This window comes from Callorhinus ursinus, unplaced genomic scaffold (assembly GCF_003265705.2).
Source record: "Callorhinus ursinus isolate GAN/ISIS: 27379988/994484 unplaced genomic scaffold, GSC_fseal_2.0 scaffold5, whole genome shotgun sequence".
Lineage (NCBI taxonomy): Eukaryota > Metazoa > Chordata > Mammalia > Carnivora > Otariidae > Callorhinus > Callorhinus ursinus.
The window spans coordinates 4,631,173-4,648,019 of NW_027397067.1; the positions used below are offsets into that span (position 1 = coordinate 4,631,173).

General features: G+C 33.8%; 1 protein-coding gene across 3 annotated transcripts in view; it reads right to left on the reverse strand.

The window, feature by feature from the left end:
• The window catches only part of PXDNL (peroxidasin like), a 502,908-nt gene that overhangs the window by 94,242 nt on the left and 391,819 nt on the right, over positions 1–16,847 (reverse strand). For all 3 annotated transcript variants that reach the window (XR_012378199.1, XR_012378200.1, XM_025870586.2), the window contains exon 13: positions 1,857–1,969. Coding sequence is in view for 1 of the 3 variants with exons in the window: in XM_025870586.2 (XP_025726371.2) it covers positions 1,857–1,969 (113 nt within the window). In the remaining 2 variants the exon portion in view is untranslated. The remainder of the gene's footprint in view (positions 1–1,856; positions 1,970–16,847) is intronic.

Here is a 16,847-nt window from a genome sequence, read left to right on the forward strand (position 1 = left end):
AATTAAAATTATACCTTAAGAAGATAAGATGACTACATTTCATATGAAATATTATTAAAATGTATTGTTATAATTAGTATGGATTTACATACTTTTCATTATTATGCTATTAATTTTTAAAAAGGAAAAGAAATTGGCTTTCTAGGACTGCGTTTGAGTGGGGTAGGGGTAGAGATTCTTCTCTCCTTCCCCTCGCCAAAATACTCAGAGGAAACTGAGGATGAGAGCTGCTGTTTCAAAAGAACTCATACCCCTGTGATGACTAGTAGGCCAGAATGTAACCAGAAAGATTCAGAGTGAAAAAAGTGCTTCATAGGTCTTCAGATTCTCACAGTTGTCTTTGACCACTACTAGAAAGGAAGTCCAAAGTGATGGGCTGCTGGTAACTCAGGGGAGGAGATGAGATGAACTAACAGGATCTACCAGGTGGAGGGCAGATGAAAAAAGACTGGACATAGAGAAGGCTGAGAAGTGACCAGGTGCACAAGCAGTAAGGCCCATGGTGTCTTTCCTTTAGGACTACCTCCCTCCACTTCCTCTTGCTGATCCATAATTTCATCTTCTTTGCAAAAGCACTCCCTTCTTATCTGCTCTCCTTACGTATTACCAGAACTCTTAAACTAACTCTACTGTTCTATAGTTTTTGCTTAGAGTCTCTGAGTTATCAGCTAGCTTTCCAATAAATTCTTTATCTGCTTATTTTGGGAGTAGCCTAATTCACATTCATTTTGACCTTGTGAATAGCAGAGGATTATTATAAAGATTAAATGTGATAACATACACAAAACTTCTGGCATATAGTCAGCCCTCAATCAATTCACTTGGGATTAAAAACTACCCTTTAAGAGTTAAACTGAGCCATTTTGCTGATATGATTATATGATACAGTCTTTAGTATAATGTCAAATAAGGCTCTAGAGACTGACTAAAATGTATATTTTTCACACTTCTTATTTTTAGTAAAAAATATTTGAATTATATAATACTACACTCGAAAGAAATTATAAAAACTATTCATACTTGAGAGTACCTGAGCCTAAAGGTTCAACTTTGAGACCACTACATTTACTTTTTATAAAGAACTGCATAACTGCATCTGATGCTCAGCTCAGCACAAGAGAAGTGAACCACCAAAACTAAGGCCTTGTTGCTGTATGGCAACAACAAAAATAAACCAAGTGTTTTGGAAAATGGCTTTGCAAGTTTTCACAGTGAAAATTTACTTTTTGTCAAAATTTTCTATAAAAACTGTCATTTTGATGTATGCCATTTCATTTATTTTTTAAAAACATCAGAATCTGAGACCAATCATTGCATTCTGATAAAAAAACTTAAAGTGAAAGAAGCAATTATATTGAAAGAATATAGCTCAAAGAACCAAAGGAAGTAAAATAGATAAATAAGTTATTATTTCTTTAAAGTCACTCAAGTTTTAAACCTACAGAAGGACTTTTTTCATGTCACTTTGTTTTAAAACCAAGTTTTTCATTCTTGTTTCAGCTAATGCCCTACTTTTAATCCACTTCTGAGTTATTAATTCAAAATTGTTTCTTTCTAGCCACTAAAACTCTTAAATTTACATAAAACCAAAGCAATTTTTCCTTAGAACAATTTAGTTATGCTTATGAAGTTTTCATCACCAAGCAAATGACAAAGGTTAAATTTACCAAAGCCCTGAAACAAAATCAGATGTAGTCACTTAAAAAGTGAACAAAAAAGTTTCAGTGTAAAAAATATTACTTGCTAACAAAAGTCACAACAGTAATAAACCAATGTGAGAATCACTACCTCTTTTCATTGGGTCAATATATTTGTCCGTGTTTTTAATACTATTGTACCTTTAGTTGAGATCTTACCTTGTTCCAGGTAACTATGGGCTGTGGTTCTCCTTGAGCATGACATGAAATGTTTATATTCTTGCCAACCTCTACACTTGTATCCTGAGGTAGTTGAGTAAACACTGGGAGAGCTGTGGAAACAGATCAAAATGACATCATGTTGATACCATTTTTGTCAACATGCACCATCTAAGTCAAATGGTATAAATCTAGATATGATATTGGTTAGCCACACTAGTGCTTTAAAAAGCAATTACTTGGACATCAGAGAGAGTAATAAATATCAAAGCCAGGGTACTGATAATTAGGATAGAGATGAGAACAGAAAAAAAGGAAGAGAAATATACAAAGCCTTTAACCTTAAATATTTGTAATATTTATTTATTGAGCTGAGTAGTGGGTACAAGGATTTTTAGTACTCTTTTTCAATGTCTTTTCATAAGTCTAAAAAAAAGATATATGGTAACATCAAATGTTTATTGCTGGCTAAAATAAAGAGATTCAATCTTACTTTATTTCTTCAAAAAACAAACTATTATGACTTACCTAATATGAAATAGATCATTAGAATAACCCTATATAACTATTAAGGGAATTACATTAATACATTTTAAACCCCAAAACATAAATTTTTAGGAAAGAATTAAAATCTTTTCCTAGAGAATTTTATCCAACATACAATCTCTTCTAGAAACTAAGAGGAGGACATGTTTCCTGACTTTTTAGGAGGCTTATCTTAATATCAAAACCAGATAATGACAGTACCAAAATCAAAAAGAAAAAAAAAAACCTACAGACCAGTACCTCTCATTAATATAGACACAAAATCATCCATTCATAATATGTTCTTATAAATGTTTGTATTTCTTTGTTGCTCGTTATGATATCTCCTCTTTCATTCATGATTGCATTGATTTGGGTTCTTTCTCTTTTTCTTTTTGCTAAGTCTGGCCCAGGTTCTATCAATATTATTAATTCTTTCACAGAACCAGCTCCTGGTTTCATTGATCTGTTCTACTGTTCTTTGGTTTCTAGTTCATTGATTTCTGCTCTAATCTTTATAACTTCTCCTCTCCTCCTGGGTTTAGGTTTAAATACCTAATACACATACATGGGCTTAGTATAAGTGGCTCTGGATTGCTCTGTGTGGCTTTTGTTCTCTGAAGTCTTTCAGCACCATTTTGGGGGATTGAAATGAAAATGAAATCAGCAGTGCCCTGATCTCCATCCCCAGAGCTGAAAGTTCTGGGGAACATAGGCAAGGACCTCTTTGACCTTGGGTCCAGCAATATCTTGCTATACAGTTCCCCAAAGGCAAGGGAAACAAAAGCAAAAAATGAACTATTGGAATTTCATCAAGATAAATCTTTTGCACAGCACAGGAAAGAGTTGACAAAACCAAAAGACAACCTGTAGAATGGGAGAAGATATTTGCAAATGTCTATAAAGAACTTATGAAACTCAACAGAATCTATAAAGATATTTGCAAAATCTATTAAGAACTTATCAAACTCAACACCCAAAGAACAAATAATCCAATTAAGAAATGGGCAGAAGACATGAACAGACATTTCTTTAAAGAAGACTTACAAATGGCCAATAAATACATGAAAGAATGCTCCACATCACTCAGCATCAGGGAAATACAAATCAAAACGACAATGAAAGACCACCTCACACCAGTCAAAATGGCTAAAATTGACAAATCAGTAAACAACAAATGTTGGGGAGGATGAGGAGAAAGGGGAACCCTCTTACATTGCTGGTAGGAATGCATGCTTATACAGCCACTTTGAAAACAATATGGAGGTTCTTCAAAAAGTTGAAAGTAGAGCTACCATAAACCCAGCAATTGCACTACTGGGTATTTACCCCAAAGATACAAATGTACTGATTCAAAGGGACACGTGCACCCCCATGTTTATAGCAGCAATGTCCACAATAGCCAAACTATGGAAAAAGCCCAGATGTCCATCAATAGATGAATGGATAAAGAAGTGGTATATGTATACAATGGAATACTACTCAGCCATCAAAAAAATGAAATCTTGCCATTTGTAATGATGTGGATGGAACTAGAGGGTATTATACTAAGCTAAATAAGTCAAACAGAGAAAGACAATTTTCACATGATTTCACTCATATGTGGACTTTAAGGAACAAAACAGAAGATCACATGGGAAGGAAGGGAAAAATAAAACAAGATGAAGTCAGAGAGGGAGACAAAGCATAAGAGACTCTTAACTGTAGTAAACTGAGGGTTGCTGGAGGGGAGGGGGTGGAGAGATGGGGTAACTGGGTGATGGGCATTAAGGAGGGCATTTCATGTAATGAGCACTGGGTGTTATATACAACTGATGAATCCCTGAACTCTACTTCAGAAACTAATAATACACTATATGTAAATTAGACGAATTTAAACTAAATTTAAGAAAAAGAAAATGCACATATACAAAAACCTACGATAATCATTTACTTAATGGTGAAAGAGTAATTGTTTTCCCCCTGAGAAATGGAAAAAGGCCAGGATGTCTGCTCTCAGAACTCTGACTCAACATAGTGCTGGAAGTTCTAGCCAGTATAATATGGCAGGAGAAAGACATAGAAGACACACGGATCAGAAAAGAAGAAATAAAACTGTCTCCATTTGCAGATGACATTAGTGTCTTTACAGATTATTCTAGAAATCTATGAAATACTTCAAAGTGAGCTCAGCAAGATTGCAGGATACAAGATAAATGTAAAAAAAATCAGCTGGGTTATATATCCAAGCAATGACTATATGAACACAAAAATTTAAAAAATAATACCTTTTATAATTTTTCAAGAAAATTAAAATATTTATGTATAAATATAACAAAACGTGTGGTACTTGTATGCTGTAAGCTATAAAATGTTGATGTAAGAAATCAAATATGATATAAATAAATGAAGAGACACATTGTATCTGTGAATTGGAAGTCTCAAGATAGTAAAGATGTCATTTCTCCATGAATTGATAACAGGTTTAATGCAATTCTTATCAAAATCCCAGTTTTTTTGTAATATATATAGACAAAATCATTCTAAAATTTATATGGAAATGCAAAGGAACTGAAATAGCTACACAATTTTCACAAAGAAGAATAAAGTGAAAGGAATCAACCCACTAGATTTTAAGATTGATTATATAACTATAGTAATTAATACTGTATGATATTGACACAGAGAACTGCATCAACAGAACAAAGAACCCAATAATATAATTACACAAATGTGCCCAACTGATTTTGACAAAGGTGCAAAGCAATTCAATGGAGACTTTTCAACAAAAGGTGCTGGTCGATTGGGTACCCACAGGTAAAAAAAAAAAGAACAAAGTCTCACACTTCATACAAAAATTAAGTCAAAATGGACTACAAACTTAAGTATAAAATGTAAAACTATAAAACTTAAAAATAAAATAGGAGAAAATTCAGGGCCAGGCAAAAAGTTCTTAGATCTTGTATTGAAAGTATAATCCACCAAAGAAAAAAAATGATAAGCTGGATTCCATCATATTTAAAAACTTTTGTGTTGTGAAGACCATGTGGAGAGGATGCAAAGACAAGTTTCAGACTAAGAGAAGATATTTACAAGCCACATACACAACAGAGGATTAGTGTCTAGAATATACATAGAACCCTCAAAATTCAACAATAAAAGACCAAACAATTCAAATAGAAAACGGGCAAAAGACATGACATTGCACTGAGGAGAATATACAGATGACAAGTCTGTGAAAAGATGCTCAACATCACTAGTCTTGAGGGAAATGCAAATTAAAACCACTATAAGATATGACTACACACCTGTCAGAATGGCTAGAATAAAAAATAGTGACAACACAAATCACAAGGATGCAGAGAAACTGGATCACTCATACATCACTGGTAAGATATGTAAAATGGCAAAGCCATTCTGGAAAGAATTTAGAAATTTCCTTAACAATTTAAAAATGACACTACCATTTAATGCAACAATTGCACTCTTGGACATTTATCCCAGAGAAAACCCAAAACTTGCTCTCACACAAAAGCCTGTACATGAATGTTTATAGCAGCTTTACTAGTACTAATCAAAAATTAAAACCTAGATGTCCTTCAATGAGTGAATGATTAAACAAACTGTAGTTTAGGGGCACCTGGGTGGCTCAGTCGGTTAAGCGACTGCCTTCGGCTCAGATCATGATCCTGGAGTCCCGGGATCGAGTCCCACATCGGGCTCCCTGCTCAGCAGGAAGTCTGCTTCTCCCTCTGACCATCTTCCCTCTCCTGCTTTCTATCTCTCATTCTCTCTCTCTCTCTAATAAATAAATAAAATCTTTAAAAAAAAAACTGTAGTTTATTCAAAGGAACAATTGATAACCCACAAAATCTGGATGAACCTCCAAATAATTATGCTGAATGAAAAAAAAAGTCCCAAAAGTTTACATACTATATGATTCTATTTATATAACATTCTTGAGACAATGGAATTATAGAAATAGAGAACAGATTAGTAGTTGTCGGAGTTTTAGTAGGTGGAGTCTGCAGTTTCCTAATGAGTCTGGTTCTCTTTGTGTTATTGTTTACAACTAAATGTGAATCTACAATTATCTCAAAATAAAAACTTTAAAATAAATCAATTATGTGGACATGTAAGGGAATAATACACACCAAACCCAGGTTAGAGGCAAGTATGTTGGAGTTAAGAATAGATGGAAAGGAAGAAGAACAAACAATCTTTAAGTATATTTGTAATGTTTATTTCTTCATTTGAGTAGTGGGCATAAAGGCTTTTCATCATATCTTTCTTGATGGCTTTTTGTATGACTGAAATATAAATATATGGTAACATCAAAAACTTATGAAGATAAAAAGGTTCTGTTCTTGAAGTGAGAACTGTATTTTGTTATATTCAAATCTTACATTGTATTTGAGTTTGCTAAAACTAAGGCTTATAGATTCCTGACAATGCATAGTGGACATCTCATGAGGACTAGTGACTCTATTAGGCAGTGACCTTCCTGATTCACCCAAAGGATCTCTAACTAACACTTCACATCATGGCCTCCATTATCAGATGTCCTGTATCTCTAACCATATTCACCTCCTGTCTTAATAGCTACTCATTACCACCACTTATATGCCATCACTTACAGTCTTTTGAACATATCTAATACCACACCCTTCAGCAAAACCTCCTCTCCCTTCTGCTCCATCATCTCATTTGGGCGCTATCTAGATTACTAGGAACTTTCCTCTTCCTTCTTGTTGGTCAAGACTGTCTAGTGTCATTCTCCCCTTTTCAGCCAGCTGTCATTCTCCCCTTTTCAGCTAGGATCCTTTTTTTTTTCTTTTTTAAGATTTTATTTTTATTTTTTGACAGAAAGAGAGAGAGACAGCGAGAGAGGCAATGCAAGCAGGGGGAGTGGGGGAAGCAGTCTTCCCACTGAGCAGGGAGCCTGATGTGGGACTCGATCCCAGGACCCTGGGATCATGACCTGAGCTGAAGGCAGACATTTAAAGACTGAGCCACCCAGGTGCCCTCAGCCAGGATCCTAAGTTTCATCCCCTCTACCACTTTCCTTCCTAAACTCTCAATTCCTTTACCCCATTGTCCTTCTGTTCAACACACTGGCACTGTGTTCTTCATGCCCGTCCTTCAAAGATATCTGGAGTGATCATGTGTCCTGGTTTATCAGAGACAAATTGCCTTTGTCACTTCAGATCCTATTTAACAATAAAAAAATCCATCTCTCAGCATACTTTTCTCCTACAAAATGTCAGCATTTTCTACTCCACAGGAAAAAACAAACAAACAAAAAACAAGCCAAAACAAGTCCTCAGACTATAAATCCTTCAACTTCCTACACTCCTTCTTCATAGAGGTACTTCTCTATACACCCATTCCTAACTCCCCTTTTCTCCTCATCTAAAGTGAAGAAATGCCTCTTATCTTTAAGGCAAATTGCTTCACTGAATTTTGCAAATCCCATCCCATCTTGCTACCTGAGAAATCCTGAACCACCTTTACTCACTCCCTTCCATCTTTCTGCCTTCTTTCCTTCAGAAAATACCTCAGAATAATTGGCTCCTCCCCTTATTTGCCCATATTCCTACCCCATCTTCAGTGTCACTTTCTTACTGCTTGCCTTCACAAAGAAATGTCTTGGAAAAAATAGTCTCTGCATATTTGCCTCCCCTCCCCTTTATGCTGAAGCTTATTTTCCTTGATTGCATGAAAATTGTTCTTTAGGTCCTTAAATTCAGAATCTTAAAAAAAAAAATCAGTCTTTATTGAGAGTACTTTTTTGTAGCTTTTGACCCATTGAAGCACTCTTTCCTTCTGGAGATAATTCTTTTTTTTTTTAATTTTTTTTAAATTTTTTATTGTTATGTTAATCACCATATATTACATCATTAGTTTTTGATGCAGTGTTCCATGATTCATTGTTTGTTCATAACACCCAGTGCTCCATGCAGAACGTGCCCTCCTCAATACCCATCACCAGGCTAACCCATCCCCCCACCCCCCTCCCCTCTAGAACCCTCAGTTTGTTTTTCAGAGTCCATCATCTCTCATGGTTCGTCTCCCCCTCTGACATACTCCCCTTTTCTTCCTCTCCTGTTATCTTCTTCTTTTTCTTTTTTCTTAAAATATGTTGCGTTATTTGTTTCAGAAGTACAGATCTGTGATTCAACAGTCTTGCACAATTCACAGCACTCACCGTAGCACATACCCTCCCCAATGTCTATCACCCAGCCACCCCATCCCTCCCACCCCAACCACTCCAGTAACACTCAGTTTGTTTCCTGAGATTAAGAATTCCTCATATCAGTGAGGTCATGTGATACATGTCTTTCTCTGATTGACTTATTTCACTCAGCATAACACCCTCCAGTTCCATCCACGTCGTTGCAAATGGCAAGATCTCATTCCTTTTGATGGCTGCATAATATTCCATTGTGTATATATACCACATCTTCTTTATCCATTCATCTGTCGATGGGCATCTTGGCTCTTTCCACAGTTTGGCTATTGTGGACATTGCTGCTATAAACATTGGGGTACACGTACCCCTTCGGGTCCCTACATTTGTATCTTTGTGGTAAATACCCAGTAGTGCAATTGCTGGATCGAACGGTAGCTCTAATTTCAACTGTTTGAGGAACCTCCATACTGTTTTCCAGAGGGGTTGCACCAGCTTGCATTCCCACCAACAGTGTAGAAGGGTTCCCCTTCCTTCTGGAGATAATTCTTAGCTGTTGGGCTTCCTTTCTTCTCTGAGTTTCTGTGTCAAACTGGGCATTTGTTATGGTAAATTCACAGCTTTTCTTTTTTCTGCATTACAAGGAATTCCCACCCTTGGCCCTCTAGTCTTCTCACTCAAAACACCCCCTTGGTTCTAAATGACTTCATTCACAACCATAGACTACACAACTTAGCTTCATGCTCATAAACTAACCATCTTAGAGATCTACATTCAGTCCCAACAAGCATACTAAATGTAACTTTTTCCAAACTGTACTCATTATCTCTCCCCATTTGCTAATTTATTTGTCCTTTTTTGCTATTGAACTAGAAATTTCTTCATATATTACAAATAATAAAAAGAATACTTGTCAGTTATATATGTTGCAAATACCTTTTGATTCTTTTTTTAAAAGTGAATGGAAGATATAAATTGTAATGTAGGTGACTTTATCAATCTTTTCTTATACAATAATGATTTTTATATTTTGCTCTAAAAATTCTTCTGTACTATCATAAAAATCTTATTTTATTCATAAATATTTAAATATTGGTTTTAATATTAAAGTCATTTTTTAATCTGGAATTTAATTTGGAGTATGGGGTAAAGTGAAGATTCATTTCATGTTTTCCCTGTGACCAGTTTCCTATCACTATTTATTGAGGAAATCTACTTTCTGTAGGTAAGCAGTGCCACTGCTGTAATTAATAATGTCTTTCTGTTCCATGAGTCAATTTGTCAATATGCCAATAACACAATATGTTAATTATGATAGATTCATAACCTTTTGCTATTAGATTATCTTAGTCATCCTTAAATCTTTGTTCATTTATATGCAGTTTTAATCAACCTTTCATTTTCTACCAAAAACCCTTCTAGGATTTTCACCAGAATTGCATTGACCTACAAATCAATATTGGAAAGACTAACATCTTTACAGAAGGATTCGTCTTTTCAATTTCTTCCAACAGCATTTTTTTTCCTACAAGTTCTTGCACATATTTTGTTAGATTTATTTATGTTTTTATTTATTTTTTTATTTATGTTTTAAATTTCATTTTATTGTGGTAAGAACACTTACCATATATTCTTAAAAATTCTTAGAAATTCTTAAAAATTATTAGTTACTAATCAAAGGTTATAAAGTTTCAGTTAAGCAAGATGAAGAAGTTCTACAGATATGCAGTGCAATATCGTATGTACACTCAATAAAATATATTGTTAGGTTTATTTTTAACTAATTTATACTTTCTATTTTAAGAAGTATTATTTTAAAAATAAAATTAGGTATTCTACTTGTTGCTGACGTAGAATTACATGTGTACAAATACAAGTAGTATTTTTACTTATTAATGTCAACTAATAATCTTGCTAAACTCTTATTATTTCTGATTGTATATTTGTAAATGTTTTTGAATTATGTATGAGGAAAATTCTATTACATATAAATAATAAAATTGTATGCATTCTTTCTAAATTCATAACATTTGTTTTCATTTCTTTTCTTTTTGCACAGGTGAGGACCTTTCATTACGGTGTTGAGTAAAAGTAATCTTCTTTCTACTCCCAAAGGAAATATTTCTGACATTTTATCTTGAAAAACATCATTTTCAAAAATGTTATCTACATTATCTATAAAAAGTATTTTTTAGAAAACATTTTAGTTGTTTATTTCTGTATTGCTAAGATCATTTCTTAATAACAAATAGATGATAAATTTAATCAAATGTTTTGTCTACCTCTATTTATTAAAATCATAAATTGTACTCCATCAATCTATTAATGTCATTGGATTCAGTTGGCCAATATTTCCTATAGAGATTATTCTGAAATTTTTTCTCATAATATCCTTTATTAGTTAAATTTGGGAACTATTCCCTGTTCTATTCTCTATAATAGTTTTTGTATAAGGCTGAACTGATCTTAGACATTTACAGAATTTGTCTACAAAATAACTGCCGATTTTTTATTCTTTTCTTATCTTTTATTTAAGTAATTTCTAACTCCATCTTTTTCACGTTTCTGATTTAAAACTTATTACCATAGTTTTTTGTTTGTTTTACCATACTTTTTATTTTTTGCTACCTACCCCTGATATTTTGCTGGGTATATAAGAATATTATATTACTCTAATACCAATAATCACTTTCCTAACTGATATTCCATTGTTAGGTAATGTTTAATTATGTGATTTTTATTCAGTCCCACATCATAGCAATTATTATTATTAATATTTGATATAGAAAATATTTTAATATTCCCTACATGTTCAGCAGTTCCTTTGTTCACCTTTGCATTCTTTTTTGAATATCAACCATTCTTTCAAGATCTTTCTTTTCTTTAGGAATTTCCTTTAGAAATTTCCTTAAAGTAGTATTATAGTTAACAAACGTTCTCAGTTTACTGAAAATATATTTATTAAGCCCTTGTTCTTGAAAGATTGTTAGTTATACAATACCATTTTTACTGTTTCCTTGAGACATTTTGAAGTTTTTTGTTTAAAGATTTTATTTATTTATTTGATAGAGAGAGAGCACAAGCAGGGGAAGGGGCAGAGGGAGAAGCAGGCTCCCCGCTGAGCAGGGAGCCCAATGTGGGACTTGATCCCAGGACCCTGGGATCAGGACCTGAGTCAAAGGCAGACACTTAAGTGACTGAGCCACCCAGGTGCCCCCACTTTGAAGTTTGTTTTTTTTTAAGATTTTATTTATTTATTTGAGAGAGAGAGAGAGAATGAGAGATGGAGAGCACCAGAGGGAAGAGGGTCAGAGGGAGAAGCAGACTCCCTGCTGAGCAGGGAGCCTGATGTGGGACTCCATCCTGGGACTCCAGGATCATGACCTGAGCCGAAGGCAGTCGCTTAACCAACTGAGCCACCCAGGCGCCCCCCACTTTGAAGTTTTGATTCCAGCTTCTTGTGGCTGCTATTGCTCCTGATATGAAACCTGTTGTTAGTTTAACTGATATAGGTGATTTGCCTTTCCTCTCTAACCGATAATACCACTATTGTGAACTACCCACTGAATGAGGAAACTGTATCAGCAGGGGCTGTAGAATAACCAGCTGTGAGAAGAAACAATTGGCTAAAAGGCCACAAGCTGGATGGAGCTCGGTCTCCCATACCAGGGAAATGAGCAGTAGGGGAACCTCGATATGGCCTCTGAATAAAATTCATATAATGCTGGAGAACTAGCCATGCATAGGTCCCTTATGACCAGACAAGACCTCATAGCAACAAAAAAGAGAGGGTCACCTTGCCATTGACTTCCCATTAGTGAACCAGTGCCTTCCTCTCCATTCCTTCTAGGCTATCACTAGGTAGGAAGAATTGAAAGATTAAAAAAGAAGAAAGTATACAAAAAACTAAACCTTGCCTTTTCCCAGTCCCTACACTTAGATGGACACCCCATCTACTAGAGTCACCTGCTCCAGCCTGCACTGAGAGAAGGCCAGGAAAAGAACTGCATATAGATTGTGAGATTTAAATATTGAAAAGAAAAAACGGAGCCTTGTGGGAGCATAAGGGTGGCATTTCCAGTTTTTATCCAAAAAAATGGTCCAACAGCAACTGGGATGATGAAAATCAGAAACATACTGCTAGTTTTGCTTATAAAACTACCAGATTCATTTTCAGTAAAATTAAGGAAGCACTAAAACCCACCCCACCAAAAAGTTAGAGGGAGGGCTACCTAAAGCAGAGAAGATCAGTAGAGATGTGTGTGGAAGAGGCTATGACACAGATCTCAAGAAGGGCCAGTCACATACACTTCCCGACTAGAAAGACATCTCCAGAACAAAATGTGCATCATATGCACACAGTGCTATTTTTCATATGTCTACCCAGTTATTCCCAAAGGTTTTATTGAATTGTTATCTTTTCTTCATTCAAAGGAAATGCCATCTTTTTCATATATGACATTCCCATATGAAAGTGAATCAATTTGTAGATTATATAGTTTGTCTTAATGTACTATCTGGGTAGTTTTAATTTATGTAGCTTTATTATATATTTTATAATTTAGTATGATAAGTCCTCCTTAATTATGGTTCTTTCTCAGAATTTTCCTGGTTATTCTTTCTTATGTCTCTTGGCTAATGGTAATAATTTATCTCTCTATATCTATATTAAGTGATAGTAGTGACAACAGCAATCTTTTCTTTAGTGAAATTATTTATACCATTTCTCTATTAAGCAGGATTCTGGCTAATGAGTTCAGTAAAGCAAGTGTAATTTATAACAAATTCTAAAAAATCATTAAAATATATGAAAGGAAAACTATTTGGATACATATGCAAAAAATCCAGGAATGTAAATCTATTTTATCATGTTGAAGAAATGTTTGTTCAGACCTATGTTAACTGAGCATTTCTACTGAGAATAAATGTTGAATTTTATTAAATGTCTTTTTAGCATCTATGGAAAGAATACTGATTTTTCTTCTGAAATCCATTAATATGATAAAATATATTAATAGCTTTCCTATTATTGCACTATCTTTGACTTTCTGCAATAAAAACCATTTAATTATGGACTAATATCTTTTCATATGCTACTGGATTCTTTATGACTTATAACTACATTTATTTATTTACATTATTGGATATTTTGCATAGATGTGCAAGATAGTTTTTCCTTTATATATTTTAATCAACTCTCAGGATTTTGTTATCAAGCTTAGGTTTGTTTTACTAAAAATATTTTTAGCATGTTTATTATTGTCTAATTCCTGAAACAACGTAAATAGCATTAGAAATTCTGTTATTTATAGATGTGATGGTTTTCTTGGGAAACCACATGGCCACATGCTCTTACTGGAGAGATCTCTTTTGCAAGTTTAATATTCAGAATAATTAACAGTCTATTCAGCTATGCCAAAGAGTAACAGCTGGGTATCTGCACTGCTGTGATCTTCAGCAACTTTTTTCTCCCCTATTATATTCTGTTTATATTTCTATCTCTTTGGGAATTAGTTTTCATTAATTATATGTTTCTATAAAATTACTAGTTTCATCCAATGTTTATATATATATTTGCATATACTTGAGCAAAATATTAGTGGAAAAAATAAAACTATTGCATAGCTAAAAGTTAGAAGCATCTCTGGAGTGAATACACACTGTTCATAACACAGCAAGGGCCATAAAGGGTAGACATGGGAAAGGCAAGTAAAATGATGTGGCAACAAAGAGTTTAAAGAGATTAAAAAGAAAAATGAAAGATCTAGAAATCAGGCAAAGAAGATCCAACAAATGAATGTTACTAAAACACATTAACCTCAGGAACACTACACTTAAAAATTACTGAGAAGCTCAAAGAGCTTTTATTTATGTTCGTTATATGTAGCTATGTTCACCATATTAGAAATTAAATCTGAAACTTTAAAATTTACTTATTCAAAAATTAGATATAAACTCATACAATTTTCAGATAAATAACACAATTTTATGAACATTAATTAATTTTCCAAAAATGAAAGTAGTGAGTGGAATAGCATATTGTTCTACACTTTTGTAAATCTCAATAATTGAATAATTGTTTTGAGTTCAATCTCTTGCAATTAGTCATTTCAGTTGAAGTATATGAATAAAATATGGCCTCAGAAAGATAAGTACTTGCAAAATGTAGGGATATTTTAAAAGTTTTTTCAGATAATTGTGAAAAATCTATGATACTACATCAAAATTTGACAAATGATAGCTTCTTTTGCCAATTTCTTTCATGATGCATCTTCTAGAGGGCCAAGATTTAATAAAAGTAATATTTTCCCCCTGTTTTATCAGTAACATTGTAAATAAAATTACTTTCTTTTTCCCACTACAAGGAAAGAATATATGAATTACTAATATAGTTTGGTACCACTGCTTTGGTTCATGCTAAGGCTCCAGCACTTTTATCCACCATTATCTTGGTACCATCAGGGCAAATGTCAACCTAGTAAAAAAGGCAAATAAGATCTTGATATTATTATGAGATGGTTTTAAACTAAAAACCCCCTTGAAAGGGTCTTGGAAATTTCCTCCACTGACAATCCACGAACACACTTTGAGAAACACTTCAATACAAACAAAATGGGGCCTGCAAAATATTGTCAGGAGTATTGGTAAAAAAAAAATATTGTTAATAATTTCAGAAATAAAATGGTTCCACTTGTTATATGTTTACTTGAATTCATTAACTCTTCCATTCCCTCTGTCATGGATGTTCAGGTCACCTCATACATTGCTTGGCTATGTCATAGATCTAGTGGTTTCTTATTTTTAGAGTTTCTTCACTTCAACATTTGCCTAATCATTTTGGGCTGATTAATATCCCACATAATATATCTGGCCAACGGTTGGAAACTTCCATGGCCTATAGTCAAGATCTGATACATTCTAACTCAACCAACCATCCCAACCCTTTCCTCTCTATGACCCTCTCCCCCACTCCATTCACATAGTTTTTGTTCAACATGTAGGGCTCTCTGTTTGCTAAAAAAATTTGTTTGTTTCTACATTTGTGCCTATTGGTAATATTTTCTTAGCTATGGATATTTGATAAATTTATCAAATTCCTCCACATGTGTCAACTATTAGATTAAATGGTATATTCTAATATTAATTTCAACGGTGGCATCTTAAAATATCTTACAGAGTGGAGAAAAGGAACCCTCCTTGGGGAAGGAGCATGCTTTTAAATTGAGATCTAGAGGGTCAGTGGGAGACATTGTTGGAAGGATGTAATAATGGAACAAAAAGAGGACAAAACTAAGACCATTAACTTCATGCTATATTTTATTTGACTACAATGTGTTGATTTAATATGTTCTCCTTTTTAAAAAGATATTAATGTAGGGGTGCCTGGGTGGTAGAGTTGGTTGAGCATCTGACTCTTGGTTTTGGCTCAGGTCATGATCTCAGGGTCGTGAAATCAAGTCCCAAATCAGAGTCTGCTTGAGTTTCTCTCTCTCTTTTTCCCTCTGCACCCCCCCAACACACTCTCTCTTACACTATCTCTGTCCCTCTCAATTAAATAAATAAATCTTTAAAATAAAAAGATATTAATGTAAAAACCTTCTGATTTTTAAATTAGTTGAATTAGTTGAAAAACAATTCAAAAGTAATTTTAACATTCTGCAGAGCAGATTTCAGCATTTCCTCTTAGAAAGAATGAACCAAAGAAATGGGGTTTTCCAAGGGCACGATAGTTCCTTTCATCTTTCAATAGTTTTTTCAAATCTTCCCATGCATTTCAGCTGCTACTTGACTACTTTCCCTGATATCCTTTTTCCTCTTCATAGAACCTTAACTTCCATCAAATAAATAATAAGCACTTGATATGTTGAAAATATGGTGAGAAAGGAATCAATACTAGATTGTACATAGATATTAGTTCAGTATAATCTTATGTCTATGTCTCAGCATCATTGGACATTTCAACATTATTAATATTTCTTTTTACCTTTGTATTGCTACATCTGGACAACCTTATCTAAATATGTGTTACCTCTGAATTTAGATCTACTACATCAAAATAAATTATAGCAAATTTAGGGAGAAACCTAGGAAATTATATTTAAATGTAAATATAAAATTATATTTAAATGTAAAATAATGCTAAAAATGCAGTTTAGGCACTATATATATATAATGCCTATATGCCTATATATATATATATATACATATATATATATATACACACACACACACAGTAACTTAGGTCCTCCATTTCAACATAAACCACTAACTAAGAAGAAATTTCAAGAGTACTTAAT